The sequence below is a fragment of the Scophthalmus maximus genome, chromosome 9 (genome assembly GCF_022379125.1).
Source record: "Scophthalmus maximus strain ysfricsl-2021 chromosome 9, ASM2237912v1, whole genome shotgun sequence".
NCBI classification, from domain to species: Eukaryota; Metazoa; Chordata; class Actinopteri; order Pleuronectiformes; family Scophthalmidae; genus Scophthalmus; species Scophthalmus maximus.
The window spans coordinates 9,988,004-10,010,993 of record NC_061523.1 but is presented as its reverse complement, the minus strand read 5'-3'; the positions used below and the strand labels follow the sequence as shown (position 1 = coordinate 10,010,993).

General features: G+C 44.1%; 1 protein-coding gene across 7 annotated transcripts in view; it reads right to left on the bottom strand.

Annotated features, from left to right (window-relative positions):
• The window catches only part of pdlim7 (PDZ and LIM domain 7), a 31,174-nt gene that overhangs the window by 3,205 nt on the left and 4,979 nt on the right, over positions 1–22,990 (bottom strand). For 4 of the 7 annotated variants that reach the window (XM_035649691.2, XM_035649688.2, XM_035649692.2 and 1 more), the window contains exons 3-11: positions 18,065–18,216; positions 13,091–13,118; positions 12,011–12,207; positions 8,278–8,432; positions 7,636–7,672; positions 2,150–2,202; positions 1,648–1,891; positions 915–1,095; positions 626–746 (exon numbers count right to left, since the gene is read on the bottom strand). In XM_035649691.2, the coding sequence (XP_035505584.1) occupies positions 626–746; positions 915–1,095; positions 1,648–1,891; positions 2,150–2,202; positions 7,636–7,672; positions 8,278–8,432; positions 12,011–12,207; positions 13,091–13,118; positions 18,065–18,216 (1,168 nt within the window). Of the gene's footprint in view, positions 1–625; positions 747–914; positions 1,096–1,647; positions 1,892–2,149; positions 2,203–7,635; positions 7,673–8,277; positions 8,433–9,040; positions 9,083–9,404; positions 9,422–12,010; positions 12,208–13,090; positions 13,119–18,064; positions 18,217–22,990 lie in introns of all 7 variants that reach the window. The other 3 variants (XM_035649690.2, XM_035649693.2, XM_035649694.2) reach the window with 3 other exon arrangements.

Here is a 22,990-nt window from a genome sequence, read left to right as displayed (position 1 = left end):
TAACCAAACATTCAGAGAGCGACCGAGACAAGGTTTTTGTTTTCAATAAATACTAAATGTAATTACAAAATCCTGACGCCGCTACATTATTACGGTTACTGACATTTATTGTTGCATTTGACAGTTTGTGGGTGATAAGTGTGTTTGGAAAAAGACGGAATACAAATGTATCAAACTAAATTTACTTTGGAAGCACGTCGTACCTTACTCTCGACACCACAAAGTGTCTCGCTGGCACCATTATCATGAAGCATTAAAGAAGTTGGGCGCAAATAATTTATGATTTTTCTTTGAACTACTCCACCACGGAGGGCACAAAATACAAACAGATTAAAACTTCCACTGCCGTTTTTCTTAGTTTTCTATCATTTTTGTACTTATTACCTCCGCCGAGGAGGGGATACAATTGGTTCGGTTTGTCTGTTTTTTGTTTGTTTGTTGGCAAGATTACTCAAAAAGTTACGGGTGAATTTGCATGAATATTTAGGTTTTGGGAAAAGGTGATTACATTTTGGGAGGGATCTACATCCGGATTCGGGAAATGTGCAAGTTTTTATTCAGGCTGCTTCAGTCAGTGTGTCATTAAAATGCAGCGTGCGTTAACTGCAACTGTTCAGTGTCTCACCTCTCTCGCAGTAGGGTTCGCCCTCCTCCATGTAAAAAGCTTGGTTCCTGATTGGAGTCTTGCAGGCTGCACACTTGAAGCACTGAACATGGTACGTCATCTTCAGGGCATGCATGATTTCCTGATAAGGAGACATGGTTTAATTTTCTTTTTTCCATCGCACTGTAGAATATAGGTACATACATTCTTGTACAGAGAAATCAAAGTGTATCAACTTTGAAATTGAGCACTGTTTGAGTGTGAAGCGTCTCTCCCATGTTTCCAGTTTTATGTTTTGAGCAGCTCTCACCCCGGTGATCTTCTTTTTGCACTTGGCACAGTTGGGAGCGTAACGATTATCGTGGCACTTGGTACAGTAGACGGACCCTCTCTCCTCGAAGAAGCCCCCTTCGTCCAGGACAGCCTTACACTGTGAACACGTGAACTCCTCCGGGTGCCAAGAACGTCCCAGCGCTACCAGGTACCGACCCCTGGCAGACACGCACAGACACGCACATTAACAACACATCAGAGGCATTATGAAAATCTGCTGAATTGCTTTCTACTTAACAACAGAGAGGTGGACAATGGAAACATCAGCTCAAACAAAGGAACGCGTGACTAACAACAGACCACACAGTACAGTGGTCCCTTTGTGACCAAAAGTGAAGGCACTTTTTCAGTCCCACTGGCGACTTTGTGCCTTCATTTGTTGGAAAATACATCTTCTCTCCGCTTGCCAGTGACCAGAATGAGAACTAAGATTTCTCTTTATCAGTGGAATGTGTGAAATGAGATTCAAACGATTGCCAAGCCAGCATAACGCTCGTCTCCGTGATAACAAGATGTCTCCAACGGTAAATTAAGCTGACTGACCTAATTTGCTGCAGACATACAGTCTGTCAATGTGTATATCAACTGTCCACAATGATGTGTCATTTCCCTAACGGGACTTTGATTGATTCATTCTACCAGAATAAAGTCCCCTCAGTGTTTGCACCTTTCAAACTGTCAGTCTACATCAGTTTGTGGCGAATATACACCTGATGATTTTGTTGCACGCGCCGCACGTCGGGGTCCTCCCACTCTCTTCAGGGGCGTGCTGCGCCGCCTGCAGGATGGAGCTGCGGTTCTGCATGGGCGTCGGCTGGGCCGGCTGCTGGTGCTGGGTAACAACGGTGCTGGTCTTGTCCGGGCGAAAGCGGTCGGCGAAATTAGGGTCGGTGACCCACGGTGGTCGACTGGAGGGACCTGAACCGCCTGCTGCAGCAGCTGCAGTCTTTGAGCCTGAGCCAGAGAAGCCGGAGTGATTTGTTTCGGAATTAGGGCACAGAGGAAAATCTTGGCTACAACTTGGAATAATTTCACAAGGCCGGGGTGGGGGGCATTTTATGGAATATGCATGACAGTTTGGTGTGACAGTTTAGCATGTCATGTTTTTGCTGCCGATGCTCACGTACTGACACTTCATAAGAATCTATTAACACAACCTGTGCTGGATGCTGCTGCGGTTCTCTTAATGCATCAGCAGGAGCAGAAACTCACCATCTGGTTTAGCTGCTGCCTGGGCCTTGGCAGGTGAAGGAGTCGGCTCAAGGCTGTGAGGAGAAAATGACTAATTAGAAAAAGGTAAACATCACTCTCTCTCACACACACACACACACACACACACACACACACACACACACACACACACACACACACACACACACACACACACACACACACACACACACACACACACACACACACACACACACACACACACACACACACACACACACACACACACACCCTCAGTAACCATGGTTACTACTCGATGAATAAGCATCATGTTGGTGATCAGCAGCCATGACTGTCTCCATTACATCTTGCCACAGTTCATGAATTATCATAAGCAACAACATCATTACTATGGATCTGTATATTGAATGGGCAACATGGTGTTCTCACCATGCAAGACAAGCTGGTTAAAAAAAAAAAAAATACACGGCAATGATTTTTTTCTCTACAAGTTAATAAATGTTTGAGTTTAGCCTTGAGTTTAGCAATTTGTCTAGCACCATCTTGATTTTTTTTGAAAACCAGAATTAACCATATTTGGGTGAGCAGGGGGTGGGGCCTGAATGAGAGCCCACCCACTGCGCGTCCACCTGCACCTGTGACCTGCACCCATTGGACGGTACTAGCTGTCAATCACACGGTATCCAGATCTCACAAACGTAATGTGCTTTATCGTCTATTTTGCGCCAGATGAATATCATGCTATATTGAAAAAGACTTTAAACAAGAGATTGAGACCATGAACATGTTTACAGACGTAATAAATCAAGTGAGAAGTAGTCATTTTCTCATAGACTTCTATAGAAACTGACTTCTTTTTGCAACCAGTTGAGTCGCCCTCTGCTGGTCATTCCAGAGAATACAGGATCTAGGCACTTACGCATTGGCGTCAAATTTCCGAACCCAGTAGATATATCCATTTTTATATAAAGTCTATGTTTGATTCCAGTAAAGACAGTATAGCTGTGTATCAAAATGATTCATGCAATGTGAGCAATAAGAAACCTGCGCATTGTCTCGGATTGATTGACGTGACTCACGGGCAAAGTTAGAAAAAGGGGAAACTCTTCAGACACTTTATGCCGTCATAGTTTCACTTCAAGCCCGCATGTGCAAAAGTGTTGATATATGGGGTTGTTAAAGTTATGTTACCCGCAGCAAGCGTCACCATTTTCGGAAAATCTTCAAACCATGACTGAGATTGAAAAACAACTTCTGAGCCGAGTCAGTGAGCTCTGGAGGAGTCTTATCTTGGGAGAGAAAATAATAAAACACTGCCTTAGGCATCCATCATGTTTACATCATCAACTGTGCCATCTACAACACACTAATGAAAGATGATGAAATTTCTTCTCATTTGCAGAGAAAAAGAGGGGGAAGATGTGAAACGGATTACCCTGCGACCGCCTTGTTCTACAGCATCGCCTGTACCAGGTTAAGTCTGCCTATCAATTAGAACACAAACAGTAAACACAAAAAAAGTTACAGCAGCAGAAGAAGTAACAGGAACACAACTGGGAGCCATCTCTGCTGTTTTCCAAACAGCATATTCTGAATAATAAAGGACTCTAAGTCCCCCCCTGCAATAGCAGTAAGATTGCTTGCAGGGCTGGTGATAGACAGAGGAAGTTCAATCTTTCTATCTAAGGCAGGTAAGACCCCATTACCAATGGATTTTAGGACAGAGACTGCAGCAACACAGAGGACGAGGAAGAAAGGAGTCGGGATGAGAAGGCTCTCTGGCGGCCGGGGGGGGGCAAACAAAGGACACAGCCTGTTTCAGCCCGTTTGACTCGCAGACCGTGGGTCAGCTGCCCCCCACCCAGCAACTCACAGAACAACATCCTGGTCAACGCAGCACCGACTTCTCACACGGCACCTTGGGGGCGTTTGTTTGGCTGCACCTCACTCTGGTGAAAGGTTGCAGGTGCAAATTGGGGTACATCCTCTACAGCTGCTTATTCCCACCTGGAGCAGCCCGATTCATGTTTCCTTGACATTTCTGCTTTCAACATCCTCCTCCTCCTCCTCCCTCCTGCTCGGCGAGAGGCTCGGTGTTGCAGGTGAACGATTCCTGCATCACAGACGATGTAGACGGGAGGGTTCTTTTTTTTCTTTTCTTTTTTTTTCAAGGAACATTTCCTTGACATTTCCTGTTCACCCTTTACACCTCTGATTTTAGATTCACCTATGTTTTTTTTTTTTTCTTCCCCTCCTTCCTCTCCTGTGGGACGCATCAAACTGAGCAATGAAGAAAAGCAGGGGAGTTTGTTGGCAGCTCAACAACCGGCAGAGGAAGGAGCAGGCTCACGATTGCACATGGAGCAAGAAGCCACTGACATGTGTCACCCTCCACGGTGAGGCGGTAACGATGATGCACACAGGAAGCAGGAGGATGACAACTGGGAAAATGTCAAACAATGACGGCACTTGTCTTAGCGAGGGGAACGGGCCTGCCTGCTGCATACTGCTCAGGTTCAAATTAACAAGCTCTTTCTGTCATTCAATGTGGCTTATTATTTACAAGGCACATCCTGTAAATAAAATACAGCTTAAAAAATAACGTGCAGGAGCCGTAGTTTGTTTTTTTTTCTTCGCTACATGCAGCATGTTAAAAGAAATGCATTTCCATTTTTACATAAAGTGTTCCTTGTTTCCCCATTATCCTGCTACGGCTGAAATGTCTGCACATGGTAGCGATGATGACTCAAATCTGACATCGAGTGGGGGACAGGTCCACATTTACACTTACTTTGGATGCACTTGTTGCTGCTAAACAGATTTCACCTAGTTTGCCTGTTTAGGTGTACGCCGATGAGCCATAACATCATAGTCACTCGCCTAATATTGTGTAGATTTTGCTGCCAAAACAGCTCTGACCTGTTGGGGAGTGGACACGGGGCCTCTGGGGCTGTCCTGTGGTGCCCTGGGGTGTTAGGACATTGGTAGCAGATCCTTTGGGTCCTGTGGGTTTTGCGGCTGGGGGCCTCCATGGACCTGGCTCCTTCAAGTATACTACACGCTTGGTCGAATTGGGATCTGGGGAGTTTCGGAGGACGGGTAAAAGCCTTGGGCTCTTTTTCGTTCTTCTCTCTTTGCAGTGTGGCGGCTCATTGTCCCGCTGGGCGAGGCCGCTGCAGGCAGGGAGTTGTGTGTGTGAGTGTGTGAGTGTGTGTGTGCGTGTGTGCGTGTGTGTGTGCATTTTCAACACTTGCCTCCCTTTTTATGTAACTTACTAATTTCTTTAAAAACAAACAGCTATTCTAGTCTAGTTCCCTGCTCCACATTATTTAACAGCATCCCTCACTCACTCCCCACAGCTCACATTGTTTCTGTTCGTTTCATCTGCCAGGTTTCTGATCACGTCACAAACCATTAAGTTATATCGCCTAGTAACTAGTTATCATCCCATGTTTTTTCCCCTGGCCACCGAGGAGCAAATGAACATTTTGCACCTTGTTGTTTTTTAAAAAAGTTTTGTGCACCATATGGTACTGTAAAGCTCTGACTGCTGCTACTCAGCTAAATGTAATAATGTTGGTATTTTTCATTAGGTTTTAAATACTCTTGGATATTTTATTTCAGGCAATTGCAACAGAGGCTGTATTTTCTCAGTGTGCACTTTATGAGAGAGAGAGTGTGTGTGTGTGTGTGTGTGTGTGTGTGTGTGTGTGTGTGTGTGTGTGTGTGTGTGTGTGTGTGTGTGTGTGTGTGTGTGTGTGTGTGTGTGTGTGTGTGTGTGTGTGTGTGTGTGTGTGTGTGTGTGTGTGTGTGTTCATTTGTTGTTTTTATGCCTGACTACACAACAATTTTCTCTCCCAGGCAGTAAAAGTAAACCTCAACCCGTGATCTTTGAGAAGACACCCCATTAATTCAGAGCTCCATGAATACTAGAGAAAAGTCTGTTTCTACATAATCATTTTTGTTCAGTACAACAGATTACTAAAGAAATTGTTGTGAATCAGCCAAAGACAGGGATATTTTTGAGAAGAGAAATGTGAATAACCCAGAAGCAAAGAAACACAGGAGAAAAGGACAGAGAGGCAGAAGGGGTTTCTTTTTTTCAGATGTTTTATATTTTCGATGACAGCAGGAAAAAAAAAAAAAGATACAGATATATCTTCCTTTTCTTTCTTAATGGTTGGAGAAGTCTACAAGATGAGGGGATCAGAAAAGAAAACTCTAAAAGGATGAAGAACTCAATACATGGAAGCAGGCAGGCAGAGAGGGAGTGAGAGAGAGAGAGAGAAGACGAAGGAGGGTGTGAATCAAACAATCATAGAAGAATAACGAACAAAAAAAGCGCTTCCCACCGCCGAGACCCCCTTCCCACCTTCCCACCCGTTTACTCCAAGTAACGCAGTGTGAAATGGAAAGTAGGTCTACAGACACAGTGGTCAACAATCATCAAGTCAGACATTCAGAGGGAGATCTTCAACTGGGGCTCAGTATGCAAGGTTCCACTTTATCTAGGCTACGTTTCTTTTCTTTTTGGGGGTTTCTTTATTTCCCCAAACTTCTTTTTTTTTCACCCCATCTGTATCCCAGAGGTGAATTTGTAAACTGCCATTGGAAGGCCAGCTATCTTTGTCGTCTTTGTCACGTAGTCGTTTGCGGCGTGGCTATCTCTAGCAGGCCCCGGCCCGGGCTCTGCGTCCCATGGCGTCGCTCAGGATTTGATATTGAGGGCACGGGCAGACCTGTCGTGGTGCCAGTCCCTCAGACGGGCATAGCGGGGACTCTGAATCTCAGTGAGGAACTTTTCCCTGCCCCGAGCAACAGAGATATGAAACGGAGATAGACAGGAAGGAAATAGATCGGAAGGGAGAGAAGGGAAAAGGGAGCGGGAGAGACAAGAAGGTGGAGCAAAAAGGTGAAATGGTACCAGAAGGACAAAACACGTGAAACACATAAAAAGATATGAAACGGTTTGGAAAATAAATTAATAAGTGAATTAAAGGAAAAGACTATTTGGAAGATGCACTTTGTTACTTTGAGAGTTACATGAGAAGACTGACTGAACTAAACTAGCTGTTGACCGAGGTTCAGTCATCAACACAACGACTTTGTCACAGTTGGGGACGGGCCGGCCGTTACCCCTCCAGTTTTTAAGTCTATTATGCTAAGCTAACGAGCTGCTGACTCCATGACGTCGATCTTCTCATTCAACTATCAGCAAGAAAGCCAACGAGCAGAAATGTCCATCGAAATCTTCGATTCAAAAAGCCACAAGTGGATTATTCCGTGGAGCACATTCTTCTACGTATGATGAAAAAACATGTTCAAATCACACGGCAGCGTGTTTGAAGCAGCAGCTTTTCAACAGCAGAATACAACTAGAACTCGAAGTATAGTTGAGATATTATTTTTAAAATAGTTGCAAAACTGAAGCTTACACACACACACACACGCACACAAGTGCACAAACACTTGCGGCTGTTCAAATCAAAGACACTCAGGGTTTTTACCTGGCCCTCTTCATGTTTTCATCATCTGGGTCCTGCACTGAGAGATCCAGGAGAGACACACATCAGCATGTCGTTCTGATAAAAGTTGACACACACACACACACACACACACACACACACACACACACACACACACACACACACACACACACACACACACACACACACACACACACACACACACACACACACACACACACACACACACACACACACACACACACACACACACACACACACACACACACACACACACACACACACACACACACACACACACACCTACTCTTGCCTTTTGACAGACAAAGAGCCAGTTGAACATAAGCCAACCAGGTGTGATTAGTAATAACACACATTATATGAAACGGTGGTTCCACACAGTCTCTGCCGTGATGTTCAACATGTAGATTGGTAGTTCCATTTGTCAGACTGATTACAGTCGTGAAAAAAGAAAATGAAAATGCATTGCTGTCACAGACGACAGCAGCCACCTGACAGTTGAGGAAATAAAATGGACCCCCGTGTTCTCCACCTTGCCGGTGCCGCTCACCCTGACAGTCCCTGTGATCACATCAGATCAACTGTTCACTCGCACACCCGCTCCACTGCAATCTCACTCTGCAGGCCTCAGTCCTGACTTACTGAAGTCGGTGCCTGTGAGCTGGGCCAGGATGCGGAAGGAGCGGGACTGCGTTGTGCCAGTGCGGGGCTGCCAGTCCTCGGTGTCCTGGATCAACCTCTTCTTGCTGCGGTCGTTGGGGATAAAACAGGGCGCGTGGTCCACCCTGACGCCGTGCCTGCACGCGCACACACACACCCAGCAACAGCACACAGCAGGTGTGGTTAACACAACCCCTATGAAGGGACCACCCACTCGCACCCACCCAGGCGACCGTGAAAATAGAGGACACGCTGAACAGATCATGCAAGACTATAAAGTGATGCTCAGTATCACAGTCACGCAACAGGCGAGCTAATGGATGCCCATTACTAAGATTTCTCATGGGCACACTGTAGACTCATAAATGGACATTACCACATTAGAAACTGTATTTATAACCGTCATTAAAATCAATGGGCAAAAAGCTGTCAGACTGCAGCACCTAGCCTTAATTGTCGAAGACTTTAACTGCATAATAAAGCTTTTATTCTGCTAAACAACTCAAGAAGCCGCACACGTGTCTTCAACGCAGTTGCAGGTGAACTGCAGCATGCATTCATCAAAATGCAAATAGAGGATGAAAGATGATTTTTTCTTTTTTTTCTTTGTTCTTTAAATCTGAGCATTGAATCTACAATCTACAATCCACAAGAGCATCAGCATTTTCCTCTCATTATTAGCTATTAGCCAGGCAATAATAACCTACTAAGCTGACAAACCAGCGTGCATGCAGGTGCCCCTTACTTGGCATCTAGGTACATTTCGTCATAGTAAGTAACTTCACCCCTATAGAATAGACCAGACAGCAAAGAGAAGATTAGATGATGTTAACAGAGGAAGGACCAGGACAAAGGACAGAGGAGAACGAGATGATTAGAGATGGATTTTAGATCATTAGGTATAATAATATAGGTGTAATGTGAGGTTTGACCTACGTATCAATTAAACCCAGCATAATGAGATGGACAAGTGACTCGATGGAAAATTATAGAAATGGACTATGACAAGACTATTGGGAAAATGGACTATGACAAAGGACGGAAATCGTATATACACGTTTGACTAACAATTTAAAGCGAGCTGTAAATTAAAAGAGAAGTATACTAACTTGTCAAGAGTTTCCATCTGCAGAGTTGAAAAAAAGGAAAAGAGGGAAAACAGAAGAGTGAAGAGGCTTGGGTTAAATGAGAAAACAGAACATGTCAATATGTGACAGGGGTTTTATACCGCTTGAGATCAAAAATGCAGCAAGATGCAAAAAAAAAAAAAAAAAAAAAAAAGACAAGAGAGACATGCCGTCATTGTCACAAGGCTCTGTGAGAGAGGGGGAGGGGGGGGGGGCAGTTTGCCTGTCACATCATCCATTGTCACCCTCACCCAAAATGACTCCCTGGTTTGGCACAAAGCCCCTGCCGTTCCGCTCCTCTCGCCCGTGTGCACGAATGCTCGTCACTGTTATGTAAATACTTTGCTGCTGCCTGATTTCTGTGTCCCCGCATTTAGTCTAATTGTGCTTGTGCTCCCGTACCCGGTCTCCGACCGCACATGCCACAGCAGTGACCTTTTATGATGTCAGAGGCAGCGCTCCACAAAACAACATCAAACAAAACCTGTTTCAGCACAACACGTCCGGACACATTAGTCATATGCTGTTTGCATCAAACCGTTTACGGTCCGAGGGAAATCCAACAAAGTCTTCATCAAACCGGGCTGACGCTTGTAATTAGGCCTCCTTTCTTTTCAAGAGAAGGCCAGGGGGAATGCGTCTGGGCCATCTGCAGAGAAACCTCGTAGGCATGTGAAACCCTCTCCAGAGTAAGCGAGTACGGCTGCTTAAATAATCCAGCAGCGGGGCAGTAACGGCTGTGTGAGAACTCAGCAGAATTTATGAGTGAGGCTAAAAGCGGCAACAGACCACATCGTGCCAATGGCTGCAGTCAGACCACCACCATGACCCAAATTACAGGAGCCAGACAGGCCTATTCCTGACGACCAGTTCATGACATAGTGCCACTTTCAGGATCAGGATACTTTCAGGATACTGACATTTGTCTTTTTTGTAATTACAGCGCCAAGAGCTCGGTCATGGGAACGTTAAATTCATCATCATACACAGCGGAAATTATCATTGATTTTTTAAATGTCACATTTAAAGTCCTCTTTAGAAGCAAGTTATATATATATATGTATATATATATATATATATATATATATATATATATATATATATAAAACAACCCAAGGTCAGAAGCCAAAAATGATAAATTTAGTATTCAAGGAGAAACTGATGCAACATCAAAAGATTCACTTCATTTCAACATATCACCTGCTCCCTCTTACTGGTGAGACATCATTTTAACTTTTGGCCCATAAAATGTACTTAAGTGATAATTTAGTTCCAAGTTATCAGGTCCTAAAAAGATGCAGCATGAGCAAGATTTTCAATCAACACAATGATAAGACTAGCGCGTGTCCCTGTAATTCTTTCAGTCTGGTACATGCAGGCAGGTTCATGGTATTTATTCAAAAAAATTAAATTCCAAAATAAATGTATTTCCAATGAGCTCACCATAAAAAAAAATATTTTTGAAGCATACCCCAATAAGAGAGATATTGTGAGGTATGGCTTTCGACTAATGTAGCGGTGCATTACACCAGGACAAACCGAAGGACACAATGCAAGCAGCAACACCAACGATTCAGCTTTAGCGCAGATAAAGTTTGAAAGTATTTTCATGGTTTTGAAAAACAAATTCTGCCTTGTATACAGGATACAAGTAATAATCACAGCGAGTAAATAACAAATCTGTTGAAATAGCAAATTGTGTATGAAAAGGTAGATTGTTTGGACAAGAAATGATGCATTCCTCAAAGGCTGACGAGAGTCTGACTCCTCAGTTTGTTTCTCTCCCACGCACGCACAAAACCCAATCACACACACGCACGCACACACATAATGAGGATGATGGGAATCTATATTTCCAAAAATGACTGCAGTGCAGGGCCCCCTCAAAAAAAATAATTTTTGAAGACCATAAAACTGTGAGTGATTATTGAAAGTTCCCCACTAATCTCTGTAAAAACAGTTTGTGTCATCTGATAAAGTCCGAGGTCGAGGTCTTTCAGTCGGAGCGGGTCGGCTAATTATTCCCTGGTTTCCAAACAAAGTGTTGGCTTTCATCGGTCTCCACCAAAATATGACAAAGGCCAACAAGATAATGTGGGTCTGTTTTGACACAACGTTAACAAGCTCCTTCCTCCTTTTTTCAACTGAGTTCTCTGTGGTCAGTGTCTCTGATGACACAACCCATGACAGCAGGTTACGATTACTGCTGGTGAGATTACCAATGGCATTCATTCATTTATACAAACGTCAAAAAATACGCTTGTCATCCTGTCATTTTATTAACATATAGGGGAATAATTAAGTTGATCTCATGTTTTTTTCTTACTTCTTCTCTGTTCTTCTCTGTAATGTTTCTTAAGTGCATGACATAGTTTTTCTGTAATGTTTCTTAAGTGCATGACATAGTTTTGGCAACATACTGCAGTCCCGATCGAAGTACTTTCGTGACGTAATGCAGTCCGGGGAATCCCGGAGGAGTTATTTCCCCTTTAGTGCAAAACCAGAATAATGAGATGTCAAAAATACCATTAAAACCACATCAGTCACATTGCGGTTCCAATGGTAATGGTGTTTACTTGTCCACCTACCCATTTTGTGGCTGCTGCATACTGGCACGGCCCTGTGAGCGCGGCGTGTTAAGTTTGGGCGAGTAGGCAACAGGTTTAATAGCAGGTCCTGAGTTGGCACTAACACCACCTGCTGCAAATGGCCTCGCCATCTTGTTAATGGCCGTGCTGGGGGCAAAGGAGTACTTTGGCTGAACAGAAGCCGGGGCGAGGGAGTCCTGCGAGGGTGTGGAAGAGGGAGACAATGCAGCACAGTGCACAACATGCAGTTAGACATTTCTGACACAGTAAAGGTTCCTTCTGCTGTTGCACAATCCCAAGCGTTGCGTTAAGAAAGCTTCCCGTGCAGCCCCGGTATTTTCTCTTACGGCAAACGATTTCGCCGTGCCGCTGGAGCAGCTCCGTCAAAGCCGGCTGGCTTCCCTCCGCACACGGACGAAGAGCTTAAGAAGTGTGAACACAGCCATTTTATTTGTGTTGGCAGGCAGTCAGGGACGGGCCAAAGTAATCTGCTTCTGCCGGTTGAAATGAAAATGCTCGAAAGTGAGAAATTGTCATATTTGACTGACGAGACTCTCTAATGAGAAGCCTCACGGAGCATTATGCACGGACTGCAAACAGAACACCTACCAAAATGGAACGTCGACTCTGTGTGAGCATTATGTTCCAGCTGCTCCACCTAAACAGCACGCAGCACAAAAGCAGTTCACTGCCACCGCCATTCAGACTGTAATCAGCTGGGCGAGGGGCTCTCAAGAGAAACCCAAAGTATCAGTATTTCTCGGGGATGTGGTATCAGGGATTGTGCAAGGCATTACAGAACAGACTACAGGGAAATTCAACAGAAGATTCGCACGGCTCCATCCGGCAGACATCTCATTTAGCAACTCACTGGTGCTTTGCTAATGCACAAGGCATGGACTCTGTGAGAGCTGGACAGGTGAGTCCGACGGATTCAAACACATAGTGACAACACACACGGCCGAGGCCAGTTGTGGACGATGAGTAAAAGGAAGTTTCATTTAAAAGGATTTAATTTAATTTCCCTGTAGTTCAGTAGCAGACCATGCAAAAGCATCCAAGTGGCAATTATAGTCTTACCTTCTGGTCTCCGCCGGCTTTGAAAGCTCTGTGGAAAGGAAAGAAGGGGACATTAATTAAAGCGTAGTTCCATTAAACATCGACCCCCAGCTGTTTACATTACAGTCTGAATATTTGCCATTTCAAAATCACAAAAGTTTGCAATGTTTCAGGCAAAGGAGAAGTGCAATCAATCAATTCAACCTTCATGTATATAGCGCCTATAAAAAAATAATCAAAAGCAAGTCAAAGTGCTGGTGACTGACAGAACATAGGATGTTAAGTGATTTAAAGACTTGGATTCATACAATCTGAACAATTTGAGTATATCAATTAAAAAAAAAAAGTTTATTAGAATTTGACTAGGATTGAAAATATAGACCGACAGCCGCAAAGAGTGACTATAACTAATCACTATATAGTGGGAGCTAAAATGGGAAAGTAGTCTCAGACTTTGACTCTGCTGTAGATATTTTACAGGCTGTTATGTCTTATTGTTGTAGTTTTTGGCCAAGGTTCCCTTTAGTTAAAACAACATTCTACCAATGCTTTGACTGCACAAACAGGGAGATCAGGGACTTTGCACAAGGCATTTCTATTAGGGACATTTACAAACAAGTGATCAGACAGGTTTTGAACGAGTCCAGTTTCATTCACGTATCTAAACCAATCATAGACACCAGAATGGCAGAACCCACACTTAAAATATTTCTTGTCCTTCTCACACTGCCAAAAATCCCATTTGGGTAATTACTTTACTTGTGTTTTCATATCTAAACATGTGGTTTAGGTAACAGGGTATAACTGGACATGTTGCTTGTGTTTTAATGCCCCATGGACTCCGTCGTCTTAAGCCAAGTGGACACTGCACATATCTCAGCAACTATGCTCATCAGAAAGAAGATAAAAATGACAGAAATAATAATCAGGCTGTAAAACCACTGGTATCCTCTGCTCTCATTATGAACACCGAAAAACTCCCAACTTTTCATTTATAGTCTAAGACTGTGTGCAGATTAAACACAACCCCTGCTAAGAATACTGCAAGTGTCACAATGTTGTACACTTCTTAACTCTAATCCCAGGATTCACATTATCGCGGCGCCTTCGCTGGCTGGAGCGACACAGCAGATAGTTCATTAAAAAACCAAAACATGGCGGCAACCGACTAAACATGAAACCACCACTGTCCCCTGACACGGTTTGCATGCGACACAGACTGAACGGGCCCTGCAGTCGCCCTCATTGTTTCAGAACACAATCACGCACAACACAGTGGAAGCTGCTTCCTGTGTCAATGAGAAATGAATAACTGCATTGTCATAGGCTGGTCAACCAATGAGTGAGCAGTGTTACAGACGGGATGACATCAGGGCTGGGTAGATACGGGGAGAGGAGCAGAGGCGTACTGACGTGTCTGTGCATGTCACATATCTGGGAAGACGAATAAATGTGGCATCCGCAGTGCTTCAGCCTCAGCTCGCCTTTTACCCCTCAATTTGATGAGTCACAGTGAAAATCAAGGATATGAGGAATGCGTGTGACAGCTGCTCTGTTCCCGTATGTGTTCTGGCGAACTGAACTTAAGTGAACAAACGTGGAAATGATCAAGTCTCTGCTGCATGTAATAATAAAGTTGCTTGGGTCGACTTTGACCTGTGCTGAAACGGAATATCTGCACTGTATGAGATCATTTCCTGCCTCGTTTCACGGGTCATTTGGTTTCGATGATGCATGCTGGGCTTTTTCAGGCTGATATCAGATCAAATCCAAAACAGAAAAAATAAAACTCCCAGGGTGCCGCTATCACGCCGGCAACATACTCCAACGTCCAACCACAGCCCTCCAGGACAGGATCATTGGTTTTGAACAAAATGAGGCACTAAACCGAACAATAGGACCCATCTCATCACCGTGCAGCTGTCCTCCTCTCTTGACATGAAAGAAAATGTGGATGGCTGCCAAGGTACAACTGCAAAAAATTTAAAAAAAAAACTGACAATGGCTCCTCTCTGATAAGTGTTACAGCGAAACAATATTTGCTTGTCTTACAATACAATAACAATGGGAGCGGGAGAGATGAAGCGAGCGGACTGGGGATTCATGGGAAGGGAGAGTGGAAGAATGTGAAATGTTTACCATAGCTGGACTCCACAAGGAGATGAGAAATAGAGGAGGCAAACCGCAGAGAGCATGACGAGTGTGGCTGCTGCTAAGTAAACGCGGCGCCTTATTACAGGACTATCAAAATATAACACCAGATCCCTGTGTATTATAAAAAAAGGTAAAAGAAAAAAAACAAATTTACTTTATTAAATAGATGTACGACTTGTGTTTTGAAATTGCGCAATTGCTGCCATTAATTAAGTTTTCTGAGCAGACCCTGGGGCGCATCTGGTTCATGTACGACGACTGACTAACCCTCATCTGTCCCTCAGCATGACGTCACCGTTCTCCATTCTTATCCGCCCCTTCGCCACAACGCCAACAACAGTCCCACTGTGTCCTTTCTCATCATTCTCCTTTACTTTCCCTCCTCACTCTCAAACTCCAAACCACCAGTCGACTGCCGACTCTCTCCCGCACACTCCTTTTAAGGCATTTAGTGGGTCAGAGTCTAGTGTGTGACTTTTATCTGCAGGGGGGGGGGAACCTGCAACATCAGCAGTGGGGGTTTTTGGGCTTTAAGGGGGAAAAAATGAAATTGCAAGCAAAGAGACTGATCTTTTAAAATGTGACCTAAAATAACATTAAACTAAAAAGATTATAGTGGAAGTTATGGACATTGATCTGCTAAGTTTAGCGTTGTCTGTACTTTGCTTTCCCTCCCTTCCTTCTCCCTCTACTTATTCTCCCTCTCTCTCTTCTCACCTTTCCCGAGCCGTTCTGTTTGAACAAAACTGATAAAAAAAAGCTTCATCTTTGCTCCTTCAGCCGAACACATTATGTCTCAGTATTGATTTCAATGCCACCACTCATCTGTTCTCTTCAACATTGATTTTATGCTAGAGCTGCAAGTAAGGACCAGTTTTTATTATGGATTTATCTGCAGATTATTTTCATGTATGACAAAGAAAATCATCTAATCCTCACATATGAGAAGCTGGCTAATGTTTGGCATTCATGATTTTAAAAAAATAAACACAAAGATCATGTGAAACTTCATCGACTTCTCCCTTCTCGTCTTGTGTTGCCAAGAGCTCAATAACAGTATTTTAAAAAAGGTAAACATGAAGTGATAGAGCCACTGGATCCAGTGATGCGAACAGAGAAATCCATGCCGTACGAGTGTGGGAGGAGACTGTGGCAAACGTTCACCAGGATCTCTAGATCTGAGGCTATTCATTTGAGTTCTGGCTCCGTTTTCATCTGGAAACCAATATAAAAGACATGTGGCTGTTCTGACTCAACAAACTGAGCGGACAAAGAACATTTGTCAGGAAGTTAACAGCTGAGACTCTTGGCAGGCGACAACAAAATGAACTGGATGTGAAAATAGCTCTGTTACAGCTGTGATCACAACCTCTACGCTTACGAGTATCACAGAATCAAAATGAGTCCCAAGACAGCAGCAAGGCCCGTCTTTATTACCCAGCAAGTCAATAGCTTCTCTCTTTTGCTGAAGGCTTTGGGCTCTTGGATGGTTGCATTCATGGTTTCTCTGGGAGGGGAATCTCTTTTTCTCATAATTAGGCCTCTGATGAAACATTTTGGCTTGCAGTGTGCGGAGAGACTTTATCAGTCAGGAATTTCTGGCAGCAGTTGCGTGAGCAGGTATGAGTGCTGCCTGTATGAAGGTTATCCAGCACGAATTTAATTAACTCGAGCAAAATTAGAAAATTGATTTTCCTGGCTCACACCTAACAACAGAATGTTTAAATCTGAAGAAAACGTTTTTTTAATGTCATTATAGAGCTGAGGCATAAAAGCAGGTTCCCATGGCTCCTATGAAAATGGTATTACGGCTGATCAAAGGCCAGTGTATCTACCTGACAGCAGTTGGCCTGCAGACTATTTCACTGTTGCTCTTGCTTCTTTAGGATGAAAAGGACAGAATATTACTGTAATACTAAGCTAGAAAGAATTCAGAGTGTGTAGCTCCACAGAATCCTCTTGTTACTTTAATGAATTAAAATGTCGAGAGGCTTTCAACCTGCCTCTGCATTAGAACTGGCATGAAGATACACAGGGCGATGAACCGCAGGGAGATTTGATTTGTACAAGGTTTAATTGTACAAAGTGGGTGAGACACATGACCGCCGAAGTACAGCGATTCAACTTTTAATTTTTAAACCACCTATAAGCATAATGCCCTCATATTTTGTGTTGATATGTGCACTTGTCTCATGAATGTGGTTCCAGTTGCAAAAATGCACTGCAATTTGTTTCAACTAGGCACCGCCAAGCGAGACTTTGGCAAGCATTTGTCCAAGAACAGCATGTTATGAAGAGAAAACCCAGCAGCAGACCTTAATATACTTTGCACTGTAACAGTTCGGTGAGGTTGCATAAAATGTGTATGCAGATAAGTAAAACGGCAAAAGATTTGACATCTATGTGGATAATTGGGTACGAAGTTTATGAAAAGATATAGGTCAGATTCCACTAAAATCACTTCAGTAAAACAATATGCAACACCCTGTTAACTGATCTATCTAATCTGTTTACAAAAAGACAAACGTGATTTTAAATAATAATAACTTCCCTTGCAGAAATTATTACTTTTTTGACTGCGGTTTTCTACTGGGGTTGTGACCACTAAAACTAATTCAAGAATCAGTAAAGTTAAATACTGGATGATGGTAATTTATATGTATTTTGAAGCATCCGTCATACTGGGCCAAAATACAAGGATATAATTCCGTCTTACTTTTCCCAAAGTAAGAGTAAAGGAGGATGTGGTGCTTTGTGGTGATGTATGCTGCTGACCAAGAATTTTTTGTAAAAAGGAGGGAGGCTGATGGTGGAGTTTTGTTGCATCATGCGACCACTTACTTGCTGAAAGTGAGGGTGAGGGAGTCTGTTGCTGCTCTGATCTGGTTTTGCGCCTCCACGTGGGTCATGTCCTCCGCAATGGAGTCACCGATGGACACCACCCAGTCTCCCACCCCGACACCAGCCTCAGCCGCCTTCCCTCCCGGGGTCAGCTGGAGGAAAGAGAAAACACAGGTACAGAAACCAGACAGGGGTTAGAGGGATATGTGGAGATCGTGAACACAAGAGTGGAAACAGTGCAAGTGTACCGATTATAAAAGTACACAGCTGATGATCATTGAATTGGTCGAACACACAAAGCGCAATAATTCTGAAGTACTTGTATTAAACTTGCATCTTTTTCACTCATGGTTAGAGAAAAACATATATTTAATTTCATGTTCCAAAAGATGATATTTTCCTAACCGGTTGGACATTGCGAACCTCCATCTCATACATATCAGCGGCTAAAAGCAAAAATGCAGGAACTCTAGACACACAGAGATGTCGTGTCTGCTCGACGTTGCCGTACTGTCTGTTAACATCACTTAATAATCAACTCAGGGAGACTGTGTGTCTGGGTCTGACAAGCCAGTCGAGATATTTCACTCAACACTACCAGGAACAGGCATTATATGTCATCATGATGTCATCAGTCATTGGCGTGTAATTTACTGCAGATGGGACTCCTGGAAGCTGCAGACACAAACCATATGTTACACACAGAGTCACATCGTTTACTGGAACAAAACATCCACTCCCTCCCCCCAAATCGAGACAGGTAAGTCGTCGGCCTGTGTCACTGACAATAGCATGACATCCTCCCGTTGAGCTGACACACAGACTGCAGACATATTGAGTCAGAGCAAAATTATATATTATTATATTATACATATATGTATAATATGTATGTACTACACTGTCTGCCATGTCCTCTGAAACCATTAATACACAGTGGCAATGCCACATCGTGTCTAGTGAGGGCTTAGTCAGCTTGTGCGCGCGGCGTAATAAAACGCGCGGCTGGTGTCAAATTCTCAGATAACCGGAGTACAAAGTGTTCAGCATCAGATAAGGGAGCGCGCGGCGGGATTTTCTGGCGCAAAGCCTATTAGGATTACTCTCTGATGTCACGGATCCCTGCAAATGTTCGCTCATCAAAAGCTCACAGGACGCGGAGCGGTTCAATCGATAGTTTTCTGCCATGTTGGGCTAAGCTTCCACGCTTGCCACTTTGATTCTGCCCATTAAACGTAAACACTTGTGCGAGCGCGGAGGAAACGTGCTCTGTGAAATGACGACAGTTCAGGCCGAGAGGCGACTCCGCGTGCGCCCCACAAAGGCAGGCGAGTTGGAGTCTGCCTTGAATCAAAACACGGCAGAGATAAAAATAGGAGGGCATGCATTCCTCAGAGGCAATGCGACCAACACTTATTTTACAGGCGAGTTCGAACGCCACTTTAATTGCCTTTGATTTGCACTCACCGGAAGCAATTAGGGGCGTTACAAAAGAAATCATTTCTCCAGTTTAGAAAGCACTTCCAAGAGGTGGTAAGAGCGCACGCTGCAGAAAAACAACTATGATCTGGACACTTTGTGACATGTCCCGAAAAATGTGGCACCGTCTGGCGTAATGCCACAGAGGTTCGCTACAGAGGGCCGCTGTCCTGCCCTCACTTTTTTTTACTAGAATACTGGCTAGTAAAACTTGAGCACCTTGTCCATTTTTGAAAATGCAACAATTATACAGGTTCAAACAACAACAACATGCCATTAGTTGTAGCAGCAGAAGCGCCACCGCAGCCTCAGGGGAACTGTACGTGTTAAATGTGACACACTAATAAGTCTTTAAATTTGTCTTTTAAAAAGGGATATGAAATATTACAAGACAGTGCAGTAATAGATATCCATGCTGCGTAGAATATGGACAGAAAACAGCAGTGAAGAATTATCGAAGGAGGACTACATTTAGCAATAACAGCCGCAAGTGGGGACTTTGTTCTATTTTGATGAATGAAGACAGGAGTTAAAGTTAAAATATTAATAAATGAAAGTGAGAAAGTGCCATACAGGGTACCAGGGGTTTGCCGAATGCTTCCGTGGCTCTGAAAAGAAGTGACTTTTTTCTCCAGCAGAGTTTCCTAGACTTACAGAATCTACGCCAACGGGCACAGGGGCTGCTGGAGGCCCCCCGACACCTCCCCATTACAGATATATAGCAGCACCGTAAACCTCTTAAGTGTAAAGGTGAGAGAAGAAGGGGAATGAAAGACGCCAGAGAGGCCGTAGATTGTACACGTACGTGTGTGTGAGTTGAGTTACTGATGGACACAAACACCTGTGCTCCTGGCTCGGGTTCAGAGCGCAGCTGCTCCCTCACTTGAGAAGGCCGCAGTTAAAGTTGCTGTGCTCAGTCCTTTGGTTGGTAGGGGGCCGACGGAAACCTTACACCTCCCCAGCAGTTTGTCAATACGACGACGAAGGACAGTGGAAAACATGTTCTTGAGTGCGACACACTGCGCTTTGCCTCGCCACAGCCAGACGGCGAGCGGGACGGTGCGGCCGCCGCGTATGATGCCATCACGATGTCGAGAGTCCCACTCTGTCCTGAAGGTCTTTGTGCAAGTATGATCGGACCTCCCTTCAAAACCAATGGTATGATGTCTATACGACTGTAGCTTCTCAGAACCACAGGATTAGCCCTGTGGCCTGTTTCAAGGCCTTTTGGCAGAGCACCGCAGCGGGGCCGCTCTGGTACGTGATCATATTTCAAAGATTTTGCCAGCCTCGCAAAATGCAACATCTTGAATTCACTTCTGAGGTGAATCCCGTGACCGACCCTGCAGGTGAGCCGGGGCCTCACACTCACTCTCAGCTGGATCCTCTTCTCTTGGGTTAAACTAAAGTTTATCTCCAGGTGTAGATATACTGGACATGTAATCCTGCACCAGCTCACTTTTATTCTTTCCATGGCTATTTGGGGGCAGAGAGACAGTCTGTCCTTACATCACTCACACAGCACAGCTGATGCAAAGCCATAAATATCCCTCTGAGAAATGGAAAACCAAACCTGCAAGTATGTGGTCGCCCCGCAATGACGGCAGTGGGACACCTTGCACTAACTCACCTTAAAAACACTGCTGCACTGATCAAAACATGAGACGACGTCCATGTCTAAAGAAGCACCGAAGGAAAGGGCTGAATTATTCATTCGAGGCCTCCTTTCCCTGAGTTTGTGTGCGCGAGAGGCGTTGGGTTTCAGAGTACACCGGTGGTAAAGCAGCAGATGGCTTACAAGTCAGACAAAGACGCAGAGAAACACATATACAACATGTGTTGACACATCCAGCTGTGGTGGTGGGGAGACAGTCGCAAATCTCCCCACGCGCTTATCGGCATGACATCATCTGCGATTTCCTCCGAACATTTGATTTCGGTGGCGTCGCTCCCGTTCGTCATCAGAAACCAGATGGTGCTCAGGAGGCTCAGCTGCAGTATCATAATGTTCATGGAGTCGCAGTGGCACGAGATCTGGGGCAGATATATGGAGAAACTCCTCCGGGGGGTTTTAAGGGCAGCCCCTGCCTGCGGTACGCTCGCCCGAAACTGAGTTACGACGACATCTTGCTTCCTTAATTGTATGCCTTTCCTGTTGACACAGGATGTTGGATACAATTTTTACTTGAGAGGGCCGCCGTCTCCTCAAAAAAACATAAAAAGCACAAAGATTACTCGGAAAGGGGCCGTTTCTTCGGGCAGGATCAAACTCACAACAAGTCAACGGCAACGGATTTTCAGAAGTCAGCTTTGATAAGAGGAGATGCTCGTATGACATTGACACTGGATGCATGTTAACCCTCGTTTGACACGTTAGTATGCGACGGCTCGCACAGAATAATCCTATCAGACACTCAAGTCTGCAACTATAGTTCTTTAAAGTAGTACATTGTACATTGCACAACTATCACAAAGTCAAAACTCCAAAAAAAAGGGACACACATGAACGTCTGTTTACAAGTTATGGTAAGTCCAACTCACTCTATGAAAAACATTTGCACAATGATGTCCCTTACTTTGGAGAAACCTTATCAAGTCGGAGAAAACAACACTGACAATGTCATCGAGGGGTTTCTTTTGGTGTTTTTTTTTACAAAAATTTAACAACTTGACAAAAAGCCACAAACTAGCAATGGAATTTAAAAGATGTGGTCCTTTAACAGGGAGGGAGGGGGGAGCAGCGGCGTTACTGGAAATGTGGGATTCAGTGTTTTAGAGGGCGACTCTTACCAGGAACAAAGAGTGATGATATCGCACATTCAGCTGCTTCAATTTTGACCACTTTTTTTCCCCTTTTTCCTCTTGCAAACCCTGCAACTTCATAGAAGGGCAATGCTTGGATGCTGTAGTATCCCTTTAAATACTATTTAGATGTCAGTAACAATGAGCTACCAATCCTAAGATATATTGGTAGTTCTCTTAGGAACAGCGTCCAACACATTTTCAAATGAGATAGAGTTGGGGCTTATGAAGCAAAGCTATATTGACATGTACAGCTGTGACCTGGATCACTGTGTCAGTTTGAATAAAATAGAATTACATTCAAGTACTACTTTTTCCTGATTAATATTCAATTTTTTTTCTTCTTCCTTCATGTGACGATGAAGGGCCAAGGGCACTTTTCAGCCAAGACGTTTTTAAACATCTACCTAAACTAAAATGACTTTCCCAAGGAGTGGAACAGTGATACTAAAAAGTGTCACGTAATAGTTATCAACATATATTTTTCAGTTGATAAATGGGAGTATTCATGTTACGCTGGGTCAAACTTATTTTTCCTTTCACAGTGACTTAACAGTTTGTCTTGGCGTGTTCTCCGCTCCTCTGAACTCACTGGAAAAGTATTCCAGCAGGACTGGGGGCGTCCATCATGTGGACGAGAAAAGTGAG